Below are 19959 nucleotides of genomic sequence, written 5' to 3'. Positions count from 1 at the left end.
GCACACAATGAAACATGACATAATTTCCTCCCAAAATACATACTAACTGATTTCGGAACACTCAAAGAAAAAGACAAAGGTACAAAATAATAGGCCACTGTATGTTATAAGAAACATTACCTTCAAAGAAGTGACTGTAAAGGGAAGAAACACATTCACTTACAGAAATGTACCAGCACAGCTACATTGCATTTAGGTGCATACACATAGATTATAGCATGTAGCTAATGTAATCACTGCAAGTACGTGATAACTCAGTGAAAGTTTTGTGAAAGGCAACCATTAGTTTTACCCAGAACAATTTAAACAAGCTACATAGTGGAATGCAGCATGAAATAATATTTAAACTAAGACCTTTTTATGGCAGGACAGTGCTGGTAAGTAATCACAAACATCGAAATTTAGTTTGTTTTAGTTGTGTACTGTAATAATTGTTATCAAATTACTCAGGACAGCGGAACTGATTTTAGTGAGCTAGGACACAAAACAAAACTGAATGCATAGTTTTAATTGAATGGCAACATATTTATTCAGAAACATTGATTCTAATCTAGTCTAAATCCAAAGTTATCGTAATCCTCCTGGCCTCAACCTTTGTTAGTCATTGTCCTCTCCCATCCAACCAGTTCTCTGTTTCCATTCCAGCACTAGACAGCCCTCATTCCTCCTTTGCATCCAGTCTTTTTACTTCTTTCCTTTTTTGATATCGCCCCCTCCCTCCCCCTGTGCACATTTCCACTGCCCTCCGTCTAACCTCCCAACTGTGCACAGCTTCCCTACCCTCTTTCCACCTCATTCCTGCATGTTCCACAACAGCATGTCACTGTCCGCCACCCCTACCCTACTATCCCTCCCCCTCCCCACCCCAGTCTCCTCCTTACCCCCACTCAGTCACCTCTCCCATCATGCACTGTTGGTGCTTCTGCTCACAGTGTGGCCTCAGTCGCCTCAGACTGCAGTCATGTGTGTGTATGAGTTGCATTTGTGTGAGTGCGTATGTGCATGTTTGTTGTCTAATTTTGATGAAGGTCTTACTGGCTGAAAGCTATATTTGTGACAGTCTTTGTTGTTGTGCCTATCTGCAACTCAGCATCTCCACTGTGTGGTGACAGCTACTTTCCTCATACAAAATTGTTACATTCTATCTTGGGTTTTCCATTGTTTGATTCTAATATAGTGATTCATATTAAAAATAAGCTAGGCTCTATATGAAGTTGTGGAAACAATGCCAGTGTGCTATCATTGGAGACATCCTGAAGTTTGAGCATCCAGTGCCTCTGGTCTCATAATTATATCCAAGTCTTCACAAGCTTAATCATCACAGACACACTTCTGTTTCAGCCTAGACATATTTAATAGACCAATGAACATTTACAGTGCACTCATTGCAATATGTGGCCCAGCAAACTTCAACATGTCTGATGGAATGGGATTGTACCGTATCTCACCTTTGTACTGCAGTCCTAGGCGGCAGATATCAGAATTAAATCATGAAATCAATGCCTGCCTGAACACTGATTTCAAGTATGTATGTTAACAGGATTTACAAATATATAATCAATGTTTCATTTCATAATTATTCATTGAAGAATTTTTGTAATGTAACTTTGTAAGCAAAATAAACAATTGGATAAAAAGTTCTCTGTTTACTTGACCCATCAAATTTTGATAAAATCCTAAGATAATAAAGAGCTAACAGTTTTGATTTAAATTATAAAACAGGAGCCAGGAAATGAAATGAACTGATCATATGGCATTATTGACTGGGAGATCCCAAGTGGGGTAGTTTGACCACTTAGTGCACATCTTTCTATTGTGTGTCAACAATGAAAAGATGACAACAACACAAACACCCAGTCCCTAGGCAGAGGAAGTCTCCAACCCAGCTGGGTATCGAACCCAGGACCCAGGATCTAGAGGTAGCAGTGCTAGCCGTTAGACCAAGAGCAGCCAGGGAATGTTTCATGAATAAATCACACAAGATGGAGCATTCAAATCCAATACATAATAAGCAAAACATGAAAGTTTAATTGGCATCTACTACACCTTGCTAGTATGATTACATTACATACTCAAAGAAATATGAAACACTGCATTGGTAATTTAATATTTTATTATTAGTAGCAGAATTAGTACAAATTGAGAAGTTTTGGAGTTTTTTATGATTTGTATCCTTTGAGTTCTGTGTAAATCTTAACCTATCATAATTATAATAATAAATATTGACTATAATAATAATAATCATGTAATATCTTACAGAGTGAGAAGTTGTTGCAGTCAGCCTACAACAGTGGCTGGTATGAGTGTGATATTCGCTTCAGGAATGTATCATTCATCCTCATGCTGAGAGTAACATGTCCACTAAAGATTACAGTTGGAAAAACAATGTCACTGTCCAGGCAGACCTTCCTTCAGGTTAGATATATATCAAAAATTTGGTGTTTATGTGACCAGTAACACATTAATTTTACAGGCAGTCATGCTTATCAGATGGTACTCAACAATTTACTAATCAGTTTACTTCCTCAAAAACAGTTGAGACTATTAAATTTCTAGACTGGTTCAAATTGTGTCATTTGCATACAATTTACAACACTTCAAAAAACTACTAATAGTAAGATTGAACTGACACTTACTATATTGTTTTCATTATTGCTCTAAATATTAAATTCCTCAAACTGGTAGGAGTTGCAGCATAACACACTGAGAACACATGGGTAATTTTGAGTGAAAATTTGCCTCCTGGATGTATTTTTGAGTGAAAATTTGCCTCCTGCAAGGCTCAATAAGAGCAATTCAAATGCAAATAAAAACTTGGAAATATTACATTATGTTGACAAATTTTATGTACAAATAGAGGTAAATGTCCATGGTCACAAGTTTTATGCAAATATTCAGATGACCAGGAATGAAGTAATACTTTCCGATGGGTAAATGACAATGTAAAGAAAAATTCTTCCCATTCTGTTCTTGAAAATTCTCCCTTATTCTGTGACTAAATACAAATTTATTTCTAGTCATCACAGGGTTGATCAAAGCTACTTTCTACATTTTGATATTCTGGTAACCCAACTAAAAATAGTAAATTGTTCAAATTTGCTAGTAATATTTGTAGATATGGCAAGCCAACAGCCATGGCCATTGCAGTTACTGTAACCGGTTACTATAAAAAGTAGCATATTGTGTCACATTAATTTTCTCTTTTAACACGAGTGTACACTGTCTGCATTTATTGTAAATGAATGCTATTTTCAAATCTGTTAGTGACCATAACCTCAAAAATGCTTCACAGAAATAGCAAATTTTCTACAAGGTTTTTGCTGTTGTCATAATAGATATCCTGATTTGCCTGTTAACTGATTGAGTTCTAAAAGACTGCTGGTAATACTTGTAGCATATCAGACTCATAAACTTAAAGAGAATCAGAAAGCTTAGTTTAAAGGTATTTGCCAGCTATTCTGCAAATTACTGCACCAGCCACAATGCAGCCCCACTGTGCCTGCCATTCTCAGGTGTGGAACAAGTTAGTTGCTATTCACAAGCAGCTGTAAATCCCTCTGACTATCGTCAGCTGATTGGAAGATGCTGCAAATGGGTGTGTCTAGAGGTCTCCTGAGAGTCGTGTGCTAGAGATACCAAGGATACCTCAAGTACTGTCCTCTCCTGTGGATGCTGTCTCCTCTGCATGTACTTCAGATCTCTCACTACTCATCGACTTGACTGTGAGTGGTGTGTCAGTGATACTGCTATGTGCCCTGTAGAGGGGAGACAGGGACGAGTGAGACCTTTGAGTGAGAGCTTAAGGCGTTATACCCATGCTCCTAACCAACAAGTTTAAGGTGCTGTCTTCCACTGAAATTGAAACTGAGCCAGTGAAACTCACTTCATGTGTTGGGAAACATACTGTGTCCCATAAATTTCTGCAAGTACAACAAGATTTATACAAGGGTGCTGAAAGGTACAAAAAAAGTCATATAATGACAACTAATATGTAGTGCAGAGAAAAAAGCAAAAGTGTCTGGGATGCCATACAACATGCAACAGGGAAAGAAAAATAAAAGCATAATAAAATACAGACAAAGGATGGGGGCAAAGTAATAAATGAATCGAACATTGAAAACTGCAGGTTGGAATATCAACAATAATAGGAAAAGGATAGATTGCTACTCACTGTACAGATGGACCCTTTGAGTAGAGGACAGGCACAACAAAAAGACTGTTACACATCATTGGCCAAAGCCTTCTCCAGCAAAAACACATACACACTCACACAAGCAAGCACACCTCACACACACACGACTGTTACCACTGGCAACTACAACCAGAATGTGAGTGTCACATGAATAGCAATTTGGAGTGTGGCAGGGAAGAGGGAGGGATAGCAGGGTATGGGTTGGGAGAGAGAAGAGCACTGTTTGGCAGGGAGTGTACAGACTAGAGACTGCCAGGCACTGCATCAGGAGGTGGGGTGTGTGGGGAACCACAGGGAGTGAAAAAGGAGAGGAGCAGGGAAGGTGGAAGGAGGGGCGGTTACATTGGCAGAGAGCAGCACACAAAGAGAGTGAGGGAATCCTCCCTTTCAGATTCCATCATTCTATTTGTGTGCCACCCTCTGCCAATGTATCTGCCCTTCCTTTCCCCTTCCTTGCTCCACTCCTTTTCTGTTCCCCATTTTTCTGCTATTCATGTAACAGTTGCATTCTGACTGGAGCTGCCAGTGGTAGCTGTCATATGTGCACGAGGCGTGCTTGCTTGCGTGAATGTGTGTGCGTTTTCTTTGCTGAAGAAGGCTTTGGCCAAAAACTATAATGTGTAATAGTCTTTTTCTTGTGGCTGTATGCAACTCAATGTGTCATGTTTATGGAGGGTAGCAATCTATCCTTTTCCTAGTACAGTTAATAAATGAATCAGCTACTGCAGAAAGGGGATAAATCAAGAAAATCGCAGCACTGAGTGAAGATCGCCATAGCTTTCTTTGACCCTGTATGCACATTCTTGTGCAGGAATGAGGCAAGTATGTTGACTTTAAATGTAGAGCAGACTACCACAGGAAACCAGTTCATTTCAGAAAGGGAATAAGTCAGTAAATTGTCCCTTTTATGCACTGAAGTAACTGAAGGGCACACACATGACGGTCAACAAGCGAAGTTCTGGTAAAATCTTGAATAAACTGGATTTAGCAGAAAATTCACAGAAAAAAAAAGTTTGATTAGTAGTACACTTAAGTTTAATGAAAGTGATTATTCCACAAATACAATCAAGAACAGAAGGTGAACAATACCCAACAAGTCAACTGGGTTGGAAAGTCTGTACTGACCTGGGAAAAAGAAAGAGAAGAAGAATAAAGAAAGACAACCATGTGAGTAACTAGTAAACTAATAGTCAATACACGAATGAAATGATGAATTCATGCTTGTAATTACAATAATGAACTTGTTTGCTAACAAAAATGAATAAGAAATTTGCTAACAAAAATGAATAAGAAATTTACTTATGAAGACCGGAAGATCTCCAAAAACCAAAATCGAGATGACCAAAGTCATTGAGTGCAATTTTATGCACAGGTTCTTATAAATACCATGTCATCTACATCTAAATTACACAAGCCATCCTTCGGTGTGTGGCAGAGGGCACTATTGTACCATTGACACTTCTCCCTTTCCTGTTCCATTTGCAAATGATTTGTGGGAAAATCCATTTTTGTAAGTTTCCATGTGTGCTGGAATATCTCTACTTATACATTCATGGTCTTTTGGCAAGATGTATGTGTGATGAAGCAATGTACTCATTGACTCTACTGGGAAGATATGCTCTCAGGAATTTAACAGTGAACCACACCAAGATGAACATCTCCATGACATTTTCGCACTTACTACAAGAATTAGTAACAAAAAGCACTGCTCTTCTTTGGATCTTCTCTACTTCCTCTATCAGTCCTGTCATTACAGATATCAGCCTGATGAGCAGTATTCAGTTAATGGTCGAATGAGGGCTTTGTAAGCTACTTCCTTTATGGGTGGACCACGTTCTTCCGAAAAATCTGGCATCTACCTTAACTGCAATTACTTTTAAGTGATCATTCCCTTTTAATCGCTCTGTGTTCATGTGCATACTCCAAGATATTTTATGGATGTGATAACTTCTAATGATTGTTCTGAAATCAAGTAATGATACAATAATGGGTGTCCCTGCCTATTTATGCACAATATGTAACATTTGTTTATATTGAGAGTCAACTACTAATCCCTGCACCAAAAATTGATCCTCTCCATGTCTTCCTAAATTTCCCTACAATTTTCTATCAGTGCAACCTATCTGTATCTAAAAGTATTATCTGCATAAGACCACTTGGAACTTCCAATGTTATCTGCTAGGTCATTTATATGTACTGTGAAAAGTAACAATCCTATAACACTCCACTGAAATAAGCATGAATTTATTTTTACGTCTGAAGATTTCTTGCAGTTAAGAATGACATGCTGTGTTCTGTTTGCCAGAAACCCTTCAACCCAATGACATGGCTGGTCACATATTCTTTATGTTCATATTTTGTTCACTAGGTTGCACTGTAGAACTGTATTGAATGCCTTTTAGAAGTCAAAAAATATGGTATTAACCTGGGTGCTGGTATCTGCCTTTTCTGGGTCTCATGGACAATGGTTGTTTTTGAAACATATGTTGCCTCTTAGAAACAAGATTTTTGGTCTCCAGAAATCTTGTAATACACAAGCAAACAAAACATTCTAACATACTACAACAAACCCAATAACAAGATATCTAGACCTATAGTATTATCTGTCTGTTTGATGACCCTTCTCGAAAATAGGAATGATCTGCACCTTTCTCCAATCACAATGAACACTTTCCTTCTCCAGTGACATATGGCACACTGTCACTAGAAGAGGAGCAAGTTCTTTCTCACACAAATGACAATAAAAAGGCAGAAGTATGTCAGAAAGGATTTGCTTGTCTGTATGGTATAGAGAAGAAACACGTTGAGCGCTTGTGCGTTGTGCTCTATCATTGTGAATCCCCAAAAGACAGATGGGGAGGACAGAATGAAAAATGGAATACTATAACATGAGAAAAATTACAGTTGATTCAGAAACATATTCAGTCTGTCACATCTAAAGATATATACTACAGCAGCAAAACAGTAAAGTATTTAGATGCTCATCTAAGTGTAAAAATAATGTATGGCCTCTTTATTGCAAAGTACATGAATAGTGGAGTGAAATAAAAGTTTGATTTAAACTACTTTTGTGAAAATTTTTCACTGAGCTTTGGCCAGCCAAATTGGATGTGTGCGGCAAGTGTGAGGAGTTAGGGGTTAAAATAAAAAGTTATGATTACTATGAATGTGCCAAGAGAGCAGCTACTGGATGACTTATGGTTAATAAATGTTGCAGTATAGAATTTTATTGCAAAATTCAATCAAGAAATTCATAAAAAACATATAGTATGAGATGATGTTCTTGGAATATGTTTCAGTTTTATGCAGAACCTTCTTTGGCAAATACACCAGTGCATGAAATCATTTATTATAGACAGCTGTGGGTGAACATACTTGCCATTCAGAATCTTAAAAAGACAATTAGGTATACTTCTATTCATATCATGAAGACACTGGCCATAAATTTCCAAATGAAGTATGTTTGTTTCTGCTTCATTACATTCAGAATGACATTCTATCTTCAATGGAGGAACTGTGTATTTTTTCAGACAACTGCAGGGGTGAAAAGGAAAATCATAATGTTAATCAACTCCAATTTACACCAACTTACTTCAGAAGCATTAGGAATAACAGGTGTATCTAATGACTGGTTCTGGTCATAACTATCAGAAAGGATACAAAGAGTCAAAATAAGGCAAAACTTTTAGTGTAACACTTATCAGAACCAAAACAGATTAATATAGAGTTCCTTATGGTAGCATACTAAACCCAGTACCGTTCCTGATAAACTCAAACGAATTTCCTTCTACTGTTAGTCTTGGTAAAACATGACTCTCTTTGATGATGAGAGCAAAATAACAATCACTGAAAAAACAAGAGAACTCCTTGCAAAGAAAACTAATGAAACGCTCAAGGAAGTTTACACTTGGTCGATATGCAAGTTACATTGCTTGTATAAAATTCTCATGAATTTCAGTTTGAAGAGAGAAAATGACACTCATAAATTAAAGTAGATGTTACCTCTATAGATTGTGTTAAAAATTTAAAAAAAATCTATGAATGAATATTATGAAAAGGATAGCTCCTACTCACCATACAGCAGAGATGCTGAGTTTCGGATAAAAAACACACACACGCACGCACGCGTGCACACACACACACACACACACACACACACACACACACACACACACACACGTGGTCTCAGCAGCCAGAGGCCAGAGACTGCAGTCATGTGTGCGTGTGTCAACGAAGGCCTTGGTGGTTAGAAACTCATTTTCTAACAATCTTTTTTTTGTTCCTATTGTTCCTATCTGTGACACAGCATCTCCACCATATGGTGAGTAGCAACTATCCTTTTCATAATATTGTTACACTCCATTGTGGATTTTCCACTGTAGGAATGAACATTGATTTTCAGATGAAGTGGTTGGAATATACAAAAATATTTGCAAACAGAATGTCACCAGTATGTTAGAGCATCAGGGTCACATCATCAGTGTACAACAGCCAGTACTTTTTAGTTACACACTATTCATGTCTACACTCAGTTACAGGGTAGGACAAAATTATGGAAACACCATGAGAAATGCTAGTTTGGCTAGCCAAGCTTGCTGAATTTGGCCATGAACGGCACCTGTGCAATGTCCACAATATGTAGCAACTGTGTCATGGTCGGAACATTGTTCTGTGTAGTTACATGTGCATTATGTCAGAGCAAAGTGAATTTGAACATGGGAATATTGTTGGTGCTTTCGTAACCAAGGTAGATGAAGCATTTGGTGTTTCAAGAGGCACAATATAGAATATTTGCACATACTGCATACAGGAAAAGCAGAGGTACATCTCATGGTCCAATATGTGTTCCCCAATCTTGATACTGTGTTCCAAGGCAACAGGGCCCCTGTTCACATGGCTCACACCAAGCAGGACTGGTTTTGTGACCTTGAGGATGAACTGTCACATTACCAGATCTCAGTAATATTGAACCTTTGTGATCTACATTGGGGAGATGTGTGTGTGATCCATTCTTGTTACCTGAACTTGCCACTATTTTCCTGGAAGAATGGTATAAGGTGCCCTCGAAAATCATGCAGGACCCTTATTTATCCATTCTGAGACAATTGGAAGCTGTTCTGAATGCCAATGTTTTCCTACACCTTGTAAGGTATGGTAAAGTTGTTCCTGGTGTTACCATATTTTTATCCACCACCTGTATTACCTGCGGAATTCTTATCCAGGGAACAATTGTGTAAAGAATGATGACAGTTTTCAAATTACAAAAAAGAGTCACAAGAATAAATATCAACAGTAATCAGATTCATAGCAAAAGTCTGATCAAAACACTGGGGATTTTAGAATCATCATCAATACATTATCAATTAATAGAGGGAAACATTCCACATGGGAAAAATATATCTAAAAACCAAGATGATGTGACTTACCAAACGAAAGTGCTGGCACGTCGATAGACACACAAACAAACACAAACATACACACAAAATACTAGCTTTCGCAACCAACGGTTGCTTCATCAGGAAAGAGGGAAGGAGAGGGAAAGATGAAAGGATTTGGGTTTTAAGGGAGAGGGTAAGGAGTCATTCCAATCCCGGGAGTGGAAAGACTTACCTTAGGGGGAAAAAAGGACGGGTATACACTCGCACACACACACATATCCATCCACACAAATACAGACACTGAGATCTGGTAATGTGACAGTTCATCCTCATGGTCGCAAAACCAGTCCTGCTTGGTGTGAGCCATGTGAACAGGGGCCCTGTTGCCTTGGAACACAGTATCAAGATTGGGGAACATATATTGGACCATGAGATGTACCCTAAGGTAAGTCTTTCCGCTCCCGGGATTGGAATGACTCCTTACCCTCTCCATTAAAACCCAAATCCTTTCGTCTTTCCCTCTCCTTCCCTCTTTCCTGACAAAGCAACCGTTCGTTGCGAAAGCTAGTATTTTGTGTGTATGTTTGTGTTTGTTTGTGTGTCTATCGACATGCCAGCGCTTTCGTTTGGTAAGTCACATCAATACATTATCAGTCAGACATGCATACAAAAAGTAACATCTCTGTCCATGATCATGGAACAAAATCTAGAGTAAATTTTTATTTTCCGAGAAAGAATAGATGTAGAATTCCAAACAATGTTTTCTGCAAGGAAATAAAACTGTCAGTGAATTTTTTAAGGAGTTTAAAGTGCTCACTGAAACAAATTTATTTAAAAATGCAGTTAGAACGTACCTATTAAGTAATATATTCTACCCAGTGAAAGATAATACAGAGAAGAGATTTGCCACAAATGTGTCAAAAGTAAATAATAATAAAGTGCCCACTTTCATGCTCTAATTTTTTCATTATAAATATTAAACCAAAGCTCTGCAATGAATAATACCAAAATTTTATCCCCTTTCTGAGCTTAAAATCTCACTTATTACAGAGAGGTGCTCATTCAGTTTTTTCAGGCCAGCAAATGGGGAGTTGCGGTACATAAAATGGGAATAAAACATTACCATCATGGTCCTGACATCAGCTGATAGGGTGTTCAGTGACGATGTTGAGAAATGAATGAATGCCATTGCGCTAGCCTTTTATATTATCAAATAACTTTCTGGCAAAAAAGTATAAACAAAGCAGTATTATACGGTAGGGATAAACAGAATGAGGTTGCAATGTTTTAAACAGACTGATGCTGTATTATGGAAGATGGAGTCTCTAGCGTGTATGCAGCCACCCTACTTTAGGTTTCTTATGGTTTCCATAAATAACTTCAGTAAATGATGGGATGGTTTCTTCGATAGACCACAGACAACTTCCTGTCTCATCCTTGTCAAACTAGACTTGCAAGTATGTAAGTGACTCTACATATGAATTACATTTTTTGATCTTAAACTGTAATACCCAAACATGTCCAGTATCATTCTAAAAGTGATTCACAGATGAATAAAACAAAACCAACAACAACAACAACTACTACTACTACTACTACTACTACCACCACCACTACTACTATTACAATTACAATGTGTTAATGACAAACATATTTTAGCACTCTCAGCAAACATCTGGCATTTGCAGTAAAAGTCAGTACCTTCATTTAGAAGCAGTCTTTATCAGGAAACTGTCATAATTAGCAGTTGGCAGCAATACCACTGCCATGCATTTAAGTCACTATAGAGTGACACTGTGATGTTGCTGAAGTAAGACACCAGAAAGACTGTACACATTCACGGTAGGATAACTAATTTTGTATCCAGCAACAGTTATTATCTTGCATTTTTGCCTGTTAAAGAAGAAGAAGAAGCAATACAGAATTTGTCTCAAGTTGTTGTTGTTGTGGTCTTCAGTCCTGAGACTGGTTTGATGCAGCTCCCCATGCTACCCTATCCTGTGTAAGTTTCTTTATCTCCCAGTACTTACTGCAACCTACATCCTTCTGAATCTGCTTAGTGTATTCATCTCTTGGTCTCCCTCTACGATTTTTACCCTCCACACTGCCCTCCAATGCTAAATTTGTGATCCCTTGATGCCTCAGAACATGTCCTACCAACCGGTCCCTTCTTCTCGTCAAGTTGTGCCACAAACTCCTCTTCTCCCCAATCCTATTCAATATCTCCTCATTAGTTATGTGATCTACCCATCTAATCTTCAGCATTCTTCTGTAGCACCACATTTCAAAAGCTTCTATTCTCTTCTTGTCCAAACTATTTATCGTCCATGTTTCACTTCCATACATGGCTACACTCCATACAAATACTTTCAGAAACGACTTCCTGACACTTAAATCTATACTCGATGTTAACAAATTTCTCTTCTTCAGAAACGCTTTCCTTGCCATTGCCAGTCTACATTTTATATCTTCTCTACTTCCCATGTAACAACGAGTAATAGCTGACATATTCTGTGTGTCAGAATATAGGGAGGAACAAACACTGTCTCACACTTGTCTCTTTGTGTAAAAACATATCTGTCTGTGTAAGTCTCAATGAGTAATACTTAACATTTTCTGCCTATCAGAATATAAAGAGAAGCAAGTAATGTCTCACACTAGTCTTCAATTGTGCATTTTCTGCCTGTCAGAATATAAAGAATAGCAGGTACTGTCTCACACTCGTCTTCAATTGTGGTTAAGGTATTTGATTGTTTATTGTCAGAATGAGTTACAAGCAGAGCACTCATCTCTGAGAGCAGAAGGTAATACTCAGGAACCAGGAATTACTGGAGAGGCCTAACATCTAGGGCAGCAGGGTGTACTCATTTCCAAAGATATACTGCCACTATAAGACACCTCTCAGAATAAAGTTGAACTACTGGGAAAATAAATTGGTCTTAAGTTGAATCCTTTAGTGTTTGCACCCTTAGTCACTCACTATGAATCACAACTGTCCTCTCCATTCCAGAATCACCAGTGCTCAGTATCCTTGGAGACTTTCTCCCTCTCACTCCATTAAATGTGATTTAGTAGACCTGAGTCTACATTGTCATCAGTGTTCTTGTTGCACTGCTCATATCACACCTTCTACCAAGCTGGTGATAGAATCTGTGCTGGGATGCCACATATTACAATTGCCAGTTACCCTTTATTTTAGTCCTTTATGAATATCTGCAGCTCTTTGTAGAATTTCAGCACCTAGATATATATAAACTAGAATGATTTCCATCAAATATCACTTTTTATGTTTAAAAGAAGACTTGCTTATTTTCTGTTACATGCTCTAAAATTTTTAATACTGTTATTAATGTTTTTCTTTACACCTAATCTTACATTTCAATTTGCTCTCTGCTCTATTTTTATGTAACACAACTTTTGTCATATTTTTAATTCTACCTGGTATTCATTTTTTGGAACACTTCTCATATCTCTACCAGATTTAATTCCTCTTTCAACTCCACTAACCTATATCTTCAGCCCACTACTTCCAAATTCCTTCAACCAGGCCAGAGTACTTGTGACTCAAGAACTTAAAAGTGCCAGTTAGGATACGATAACACTACCCACGATATATGATCCTGACAGATAATGAAGAGTTTGGCAAGTCTTGCAAATAGTGCTAAGTCTCAGTACAGCTATACTCAGAGCAGTTTCAGACTTGGCTTGACTGATTCTAAATCTCAAGACCCTGGAATCAACAAAGCCAGTCCAGGCACTGATTATTTGGCAGTAGGTGATTCACATCAATGTTAATTATCAGTCATTCAGTCTTTGTGTACATGCAGTGTAGAGGGAAGGAGGCACTGACTCACCACACTGTGAGCACTATGGTTCAATGTGCAGGTCATCCACATTTGAGGAGCCTAATATCAAAGATGGCCAAGTCCACTTTCAACTTTTTTACAAGAAAGGCATAAAGCAGCTCATACTTGTGAAATTTTTTGTCTGTTCTCTTTCATGTCAAACAAATGACTTTCAGTAACAAAAACATGGCAAAAATCAATAGTTAAGTTGTAAAAATGGGTTAAAATCTGGACTTGGCCGGCTTTGATACCAACTACTGGATTTGTGCTTTTGAAACTAAACCAGAATGTACACACATATTTCTCAGATTAGCTTTTGCAATAACTTTTTTAAAATATAGTTAGCAGTAAATGCCTTATGCACTTTTGTTTTAAGAATAACCCTACTGACAGCTCATACAAAATAAACACACAACACAGAAATGGGAAAAAGTTGTATTCACATGAATTTCAGCACTGATTGGTCTTAAATAAAAAAGATACATACTTAATGTGTTTCAAACATTTACATTATCTTTTACATGACTCATTTGGATGACTTATGACATTCATTTCCATTTTCCAGAAGAAAAAACTGATATGAACCTGAACAAAATCACAATAACAAACAGCGCTAACACTTACACAGTACACAAGTAAACAGAATGAGGTGGGTGCCATGTACTGAGCCCTGTGTCATGTTTGCTATTGATGGAGTTGGCCAATTTTGAAACAACATCTGCTAGGGCTTAGCCATTTCTGAAGCAAAGCCACACTTTTAAACAGCTTTTTAAATTATTTTCGAGCATTTTTGACATTCAGTGAGGCTACCATCTGATTTGGTGTGGAAAATACTATAAGCAAACTTCAGAACTTGGTTTTCTTTAGTACTAGGCTCCTCATTTGTTCTGCATAAAGTGATCCAACAAATTGTACCTTATGAATATTAACAGCTGTTCAGCAGGAACATCTGAACTAAACAATGGCAACTACTTTGGTTGCATCCCTTTATCATCACTAAGATATAATTTAGTGTCACATTTTGCAGTCAGTATCAATTTATTATCCATATGTTGTCAAAGAATCAATGTACATGAAATAAATGTTTCAGTGTACTACTGGTGCTGATAGTAGTAGTAGTAGTAGTAGTAGTAGTAGTTTATTCATCCAGAGACAATTTACATTGCATGGATTTCGTCAAAAAATACATAGTATATATATACACACATATAGGGTGAACAATACTATTCAAAATACAGATGTGCATAGTGGACTACATAACATCAGATCACATTGAAATAGCATGTACAACTTTGATTATTTACATTGATGTATAGAAAGACTTTTTACATGGAATATACAGTTGACATTTAGATATAACACATACAATTCTAGCACTTTTGTACATATTATTTATTTAGATCATAGCAACAGTCAGATAAAAATTACTATTGGCACAGAGTACATCAATATAATTGTTTAGTATGAAGCTATTCCAGGTATTCTTTTACACTATAATAGCAGTTGGTCATTAAAAATATGAACACTGCTTCTTTAAATGAAGACAATTTTTTTATTTCTTTTATCTTTACCGGTAGTTTGTTATACAATCTGCTTCCTTGTATGTTTGTTTGTTTCTGCGCCAAAGCCTTGTTAACTCTTTTTATATGAATGTCATTGCACTTTCTTGTGTTGTAAGTATGTAGATCCGAGTTGGATTGGAAATTGTTAATATTTCGTTTTACATTAATTACGCTTTTCTGTATATAGAGGCACGGTAGGGGTAGAATATTCAGCTGTTTAAATAATTGCTTTGAAGGAGTTAGCCTTGAACTGTTGGTAATTATTCTAACAGCTCGTTTTTGTAGAGTGAAGATGGTTTTGAGATTTTTCTTACTATGACCCCAGAAGATGAGGCCATAGGTAATAGCAGAATGTATATAAGCAAAGTAAACAGCTCTGCTACATTCCCTACTACATACAAAGCTAATAACGCGTAAAGCAAAGCAAGCAGAGCTTAACTTATGCGAGAGATACAGGATATGGGATTTCCAGTCTAAATTTTCATCTATATGTACGCCTAAGAATTTTGTGGTAGCAACTCTCACAATTTCTCACAATTTTGTATTCTAAGATCTAGATCAGAGTGTGACTTTGCTTTCCTGTAATGGATATAATTAGTTTTAGAGATATTTATGGTTAATTTGTTCACTTCAAACCAATTTTGCAAATATTCTATAACTCTGGTTGCAGATGTTGGCAATACCCGGTTTATGTCAGTTACTACAATGTTTGTGTCATCCGCAAACAGGGTTATATGAGTACCATTTACTGGAATCTTGATATCATTTATGTAAAGAAGAAATAGGAGAGGTCCTAGAACACTCCCCTGCGGTACGCCTATTGGCACAGTCTGAATATCCGACCTGTAAACAATACTTTGGTTTTTACTGTTTGTTGTTGCAATTTCTACTACCTGTTTCCTATTATGGAGATATGACTGAAACCACTTTTTAGCTACTCCTCGTATACCGACATATTCTAATTTGTCTAGCAGGATATTATGTTGGACAGTATCGAATGCCTTTGAGAGGTCCAAATTTATTCCTATTGTACTGTTGTTCTTATCTACCCCCGTTACAATATTTTCAATGAATTGGGTGATGGCTGACTCTGTACTCATTCCTCTGCGAAAGCCGTGTTGGTTTACAGACAATAGATTGAATTTCTCGAGGTAATTTGTAATTCTGTTTTTCATGACTGTCTCTATTACTTTTGAAAATACCGATAATAAAGCTATTGGTCTATAGTTTCCCACTTCATGTATGTTGCCCTTTTTATACAATGGTTTTACTTTTGCAATTTTTAATCTTTGTGGAAAGACACCTTCTGAAAATGATATGTTTATGATGTGTGAGAGTGGGTCTGATATGACACTAGCACATCTCATCATGACTGAGCAAGGTATCTCGTCAATCCCTGAGGACATTTTATTCTTCATTGTTTTTATTATTCGATTAACTTCCAATTTGTTTGTGGGAGGTAACAATAATGAATTAACACTTTGTTCTTCTGGGATTGATGTTCTACTAATCTTAGAACAATTTTTATGCAGATTGATTGGACTATTTATGAAGTAGTCATTAATGTAATTTGCTAAAGTACGATTTCTGACTAGCACACCTTGATCATCTTTTAAAACAAAGTCCTCTGGATTTCTAATATTTTTGCTTGTGCCTATTTCTTTTTTTACTACATTCCATATAGCTTTTGATTTGTTTGCTGACCCAGCAATTACACTGTCATTGTGCATTGTCTTGGCTTTTTTGATCACCTTCCTGTAAATTTTCTTGTATGTCTTAACATAATCTGTGAAGTGTTCACCTTTGTTATCTTTTTTGAGTTGACTGATATGTTTTAGTGTTTGACTAGATACTCTAATAGCAGGTGTTATCCACTGGCTTGTGTTCCTAGGCATGACATTGATCTTTGTGAGCTTTTTTGGGAAACACATCTCAAATAGGGACATGAATGTACTAGAAAAAGCATTAGATTCCTCGGTTGTTGTTTGTGCAAAGACATCTTCCCAGGTTTCATTAGCTAACAATTGGATGAAACTATTTACTTTTTCTGTATAGAAGTGCCTTTTGTATCCCCACTTATAATTTACTGCCTTGGGGATAGAGTAATTTAAGTATGTTAATAGTGTATTGTGATCCGAAAGACCTAAGTTTACGTTTAGTGGCTCAGTGATACCATTCTCCATATTTGAGAAAATATTGTCTAAAAGAGAAGATGACAGTTCTGTTATTCTGGTGGCATCTGTAAAGAGTGGTTTCATGTGGAAGCTGCTGAGTATACTCAAAAGCTGTCTTTTTTCATCACTTTCAATTAACAGGTTAATATTAAAATCTCCACATAAAAATAATTTCACTTCATTACTATAAAAAGTGTTTAATGCTGCTTCTATTTTTTTGAAGAATATGTTTTTGTCACCCAGTGGAGATCTATATACTGTAATGACAACTAGTTTTTCACTCTCCCCCTCAGTTTTTAACTCTATGGCACATGATTCAAAATGTTTTTCTATATTTAGATGGTCCAATTCTGTTTTCACTTTGAACTGCAATCCTACTCTAGAGTAAATGCATACCCCACCATTTTTAAAAACACTTCGGCAATAATGTGTTGCTAAATTAAACTTGCTTATATTTATGAGACTTAATTCACTAGCCTTGCACCAGTGTTCAGATAAACAAATACAAGAGACATCAGCAAGATTATTTAAAGCTACTTCTAGATCTAGTACTTTGTTTCTGAGGCATTGAATATTCTGACTCATTATCCTGACTGTTTTGCAAGTATTTTTTCTTTTGTCATTACCTGGTAATGTGCTGCTTTTTCCATAGTATTTGTGACTTATCTGCAAATTTTCTTGCTGATTTGTCACAATCTTTTCCATATCCCACTGACAAAGAAAATAAATTCCCAGAATGAAACTATGATCCTTATGAACTTTTACAAATAGTACAGTCTACACCAGTCAGTGATTTGTTTATATTATTTCAGAACCTGCTACAGTCACAGCCATCACTAGAAGGCTGTAAGTAAGAACATCAGGAATATAGAAAATGAAAAGTAGTATTTATACACTATCAGTCAATACCATCAAGTTTCATCCACCAAAGTTGTGAAACAAAGTGCACTGTCAATGTATAGTAAAATCTTGGCTGAAGTGGATTGTGCTGTGTGCATGTGCTATCCATGAGAGCTTCTTATTCACCTATAGTTTTATTATCTTCCATTTTGCTAACCATCACACTGTTGTAGAAAAATGGAATGTTAGTGCAAACAGAATTGCTGACAAAAAACTGCATGTATTGTATTTTGTTGCAATTAAAGAGTCTCTCCATCAGCTGTGACCCAAGTATTGCTTCTCTTTACAACTCATGCTTGCTATTTGTAGTCTATAATTGTCATAATCAATTTAAAATTACTGAGTCAATGCTACTAGTGCACCTTTCTCATAAAATATCAAAGTGAGCAGCTGTGATTGGTAAATTATACTATTATTAATGTTGTAAAAGCCCAAAATATGTTTCACCATAATATTGTGTCTTTATTGGAATTTGATACAATTATTTCATCTTGCAGGTGCTGAATGGAGCATATGCATTACTCAACATGGCTTACCATGTCAACAAGTGAAATAAAACAAGGGGGACAGGCTTGCTACCGAAAATGACTATCATTGTACTATATTTTTAAGATGCTTTTCCATTTTTGCAGAAAAAGTTCATCTTTACATGACTCTTATCCATACACCTAAGGAAAAAATTTCATAAATGAATGCTAAACAAATTAAAGCTATACAATACTGTTTTAACAGACACAAAATATTATGCTTCAAACACTGTATATTGCACATGTTAATTATACAAATGAGCTCCAGTTTTTGATTTCTTACATTACCGTGTATTTCACTTACAGCATTCCAAAACAGTGGTACTTACGCATTATACATGGTTTCAAACATTATAATTTTTTAATGTAAGATTATGAAGAAGAGAGCAATGTTCAAAGCTGGAGACTCAAGTAACCACTAAGAATTTTTCATAATATTGTCATTATTTCATCCTTGATTTTCCATTGTCTGATTTTACCTGAATTTCAAAATATTGGTGGGTATTTGCTGTTCTTTTCATTGTAAACAAATCTGAGGCCTCTTAGGGAAAATACACTCTGCATTTGCCAATACTTCTTCTGACACAGCTGCTATGCTTCACTAATGGCAAGATTCAATCAATGTAATCTGTAAAAGCATTGTATACATATGTTTCAGATTTAAAATAAACTATAAAAAAGTTGTTCTTTGCTTATTAATGAATTATTCCTAGTTTGGATACTGTTTTTCTCTATTCAGAAATTTCCTGCCATTTCTTTGCAGCCTTATCTGATTTTCAGCAATCTTTACAGTGTATTTAATGATTATTTCATGTTGTTATTTTCTGTACATTCTTTCAGTGTCCTATTTGCCTGTGTACTGAAACATTTCACCTAGTTCTATTCTTTTCTTAATTTTTTCAGAAGTTTTATTTTCATCAGTCTAGGTCACTAATCTAATCATGTTCCCTAACCTCATACTTAAATAACAACATTCCTTCCACAAATTGATCTCAACAATGGCCAGACAACACTCTGGCAGACTTTTACTCTAGTCTTCCTGTATTCAGATATTGTCCCTAAAGGCTTCAGACTGAAATCTCCCATCTTTGACTGTAATCCAGCTTTCGATCAATCCCTCCTTAAATTTCAAACTGACTAATCCTTCCCCCTTGGTAACCTTGTCTTTCAGTAATTCATTATCTCTGTCAACCACTACACCCAACGACTGCTGCCTCTTTAAAATCCTCCACCTTTCAGTCCCTGGATTTGCTAGTACACTCAGAACAATTCTCCACATAACTAGTTGATCAAGTACCTCAAAAAGTGGTGCCCTCTATGTCTCTCACAACAACTCGCCACCACCTCCCCCTCTGCTGCTTCCGCTGCCGCTACTACTGCT

General features: G+C 36.6%; 1 protein-coding gene across 1 annotated transcript in view; it reads left to right on the top strand.

Annotated features, from left to right (window-relative positions):
- The window catches only part of LOC124623109 (odorant receptor 4-like), a 117186-nt gene extending 97976 nt beyond the window's left edge, over positions 1–19210 (top strand). The window contains exons 7-8 of the mRNA XM_047148898.1: positions 2260–2415; positions 18549–19210. Coding sequence (XP_047004854.1) covers positions 2260–2415; positions 18549–18602 — 210 coding nt within the window. The 3' untranslated portion in view covers positions 18603–19210. The remainder of the gene's footprint in view (positions 1–2259; positions 2416–18548) is intronic.
- Positions 19211–19959: the final 749 nt, after the last annotated feature.

The sequence above is a fragment of the Schistocerca americana genome, chromosome 7, assembly GCF_021461395.2.
Source record: "Schistocerca americana isolate TAMUIC-IGC-003095 chromosome 7, iqSchAmer2.1, whole genome shotgun sequence".
NCBI lineage: Eukaryota > Metazoa > Arthropoda > Insecta > Orthoptera > Acrididae > Schistocerca > Schistocerca americana.
Note: the sequence above shows the minus strand (reverse complement) of the source record. Positions and strands in the feature narration are given on the sequence as shown.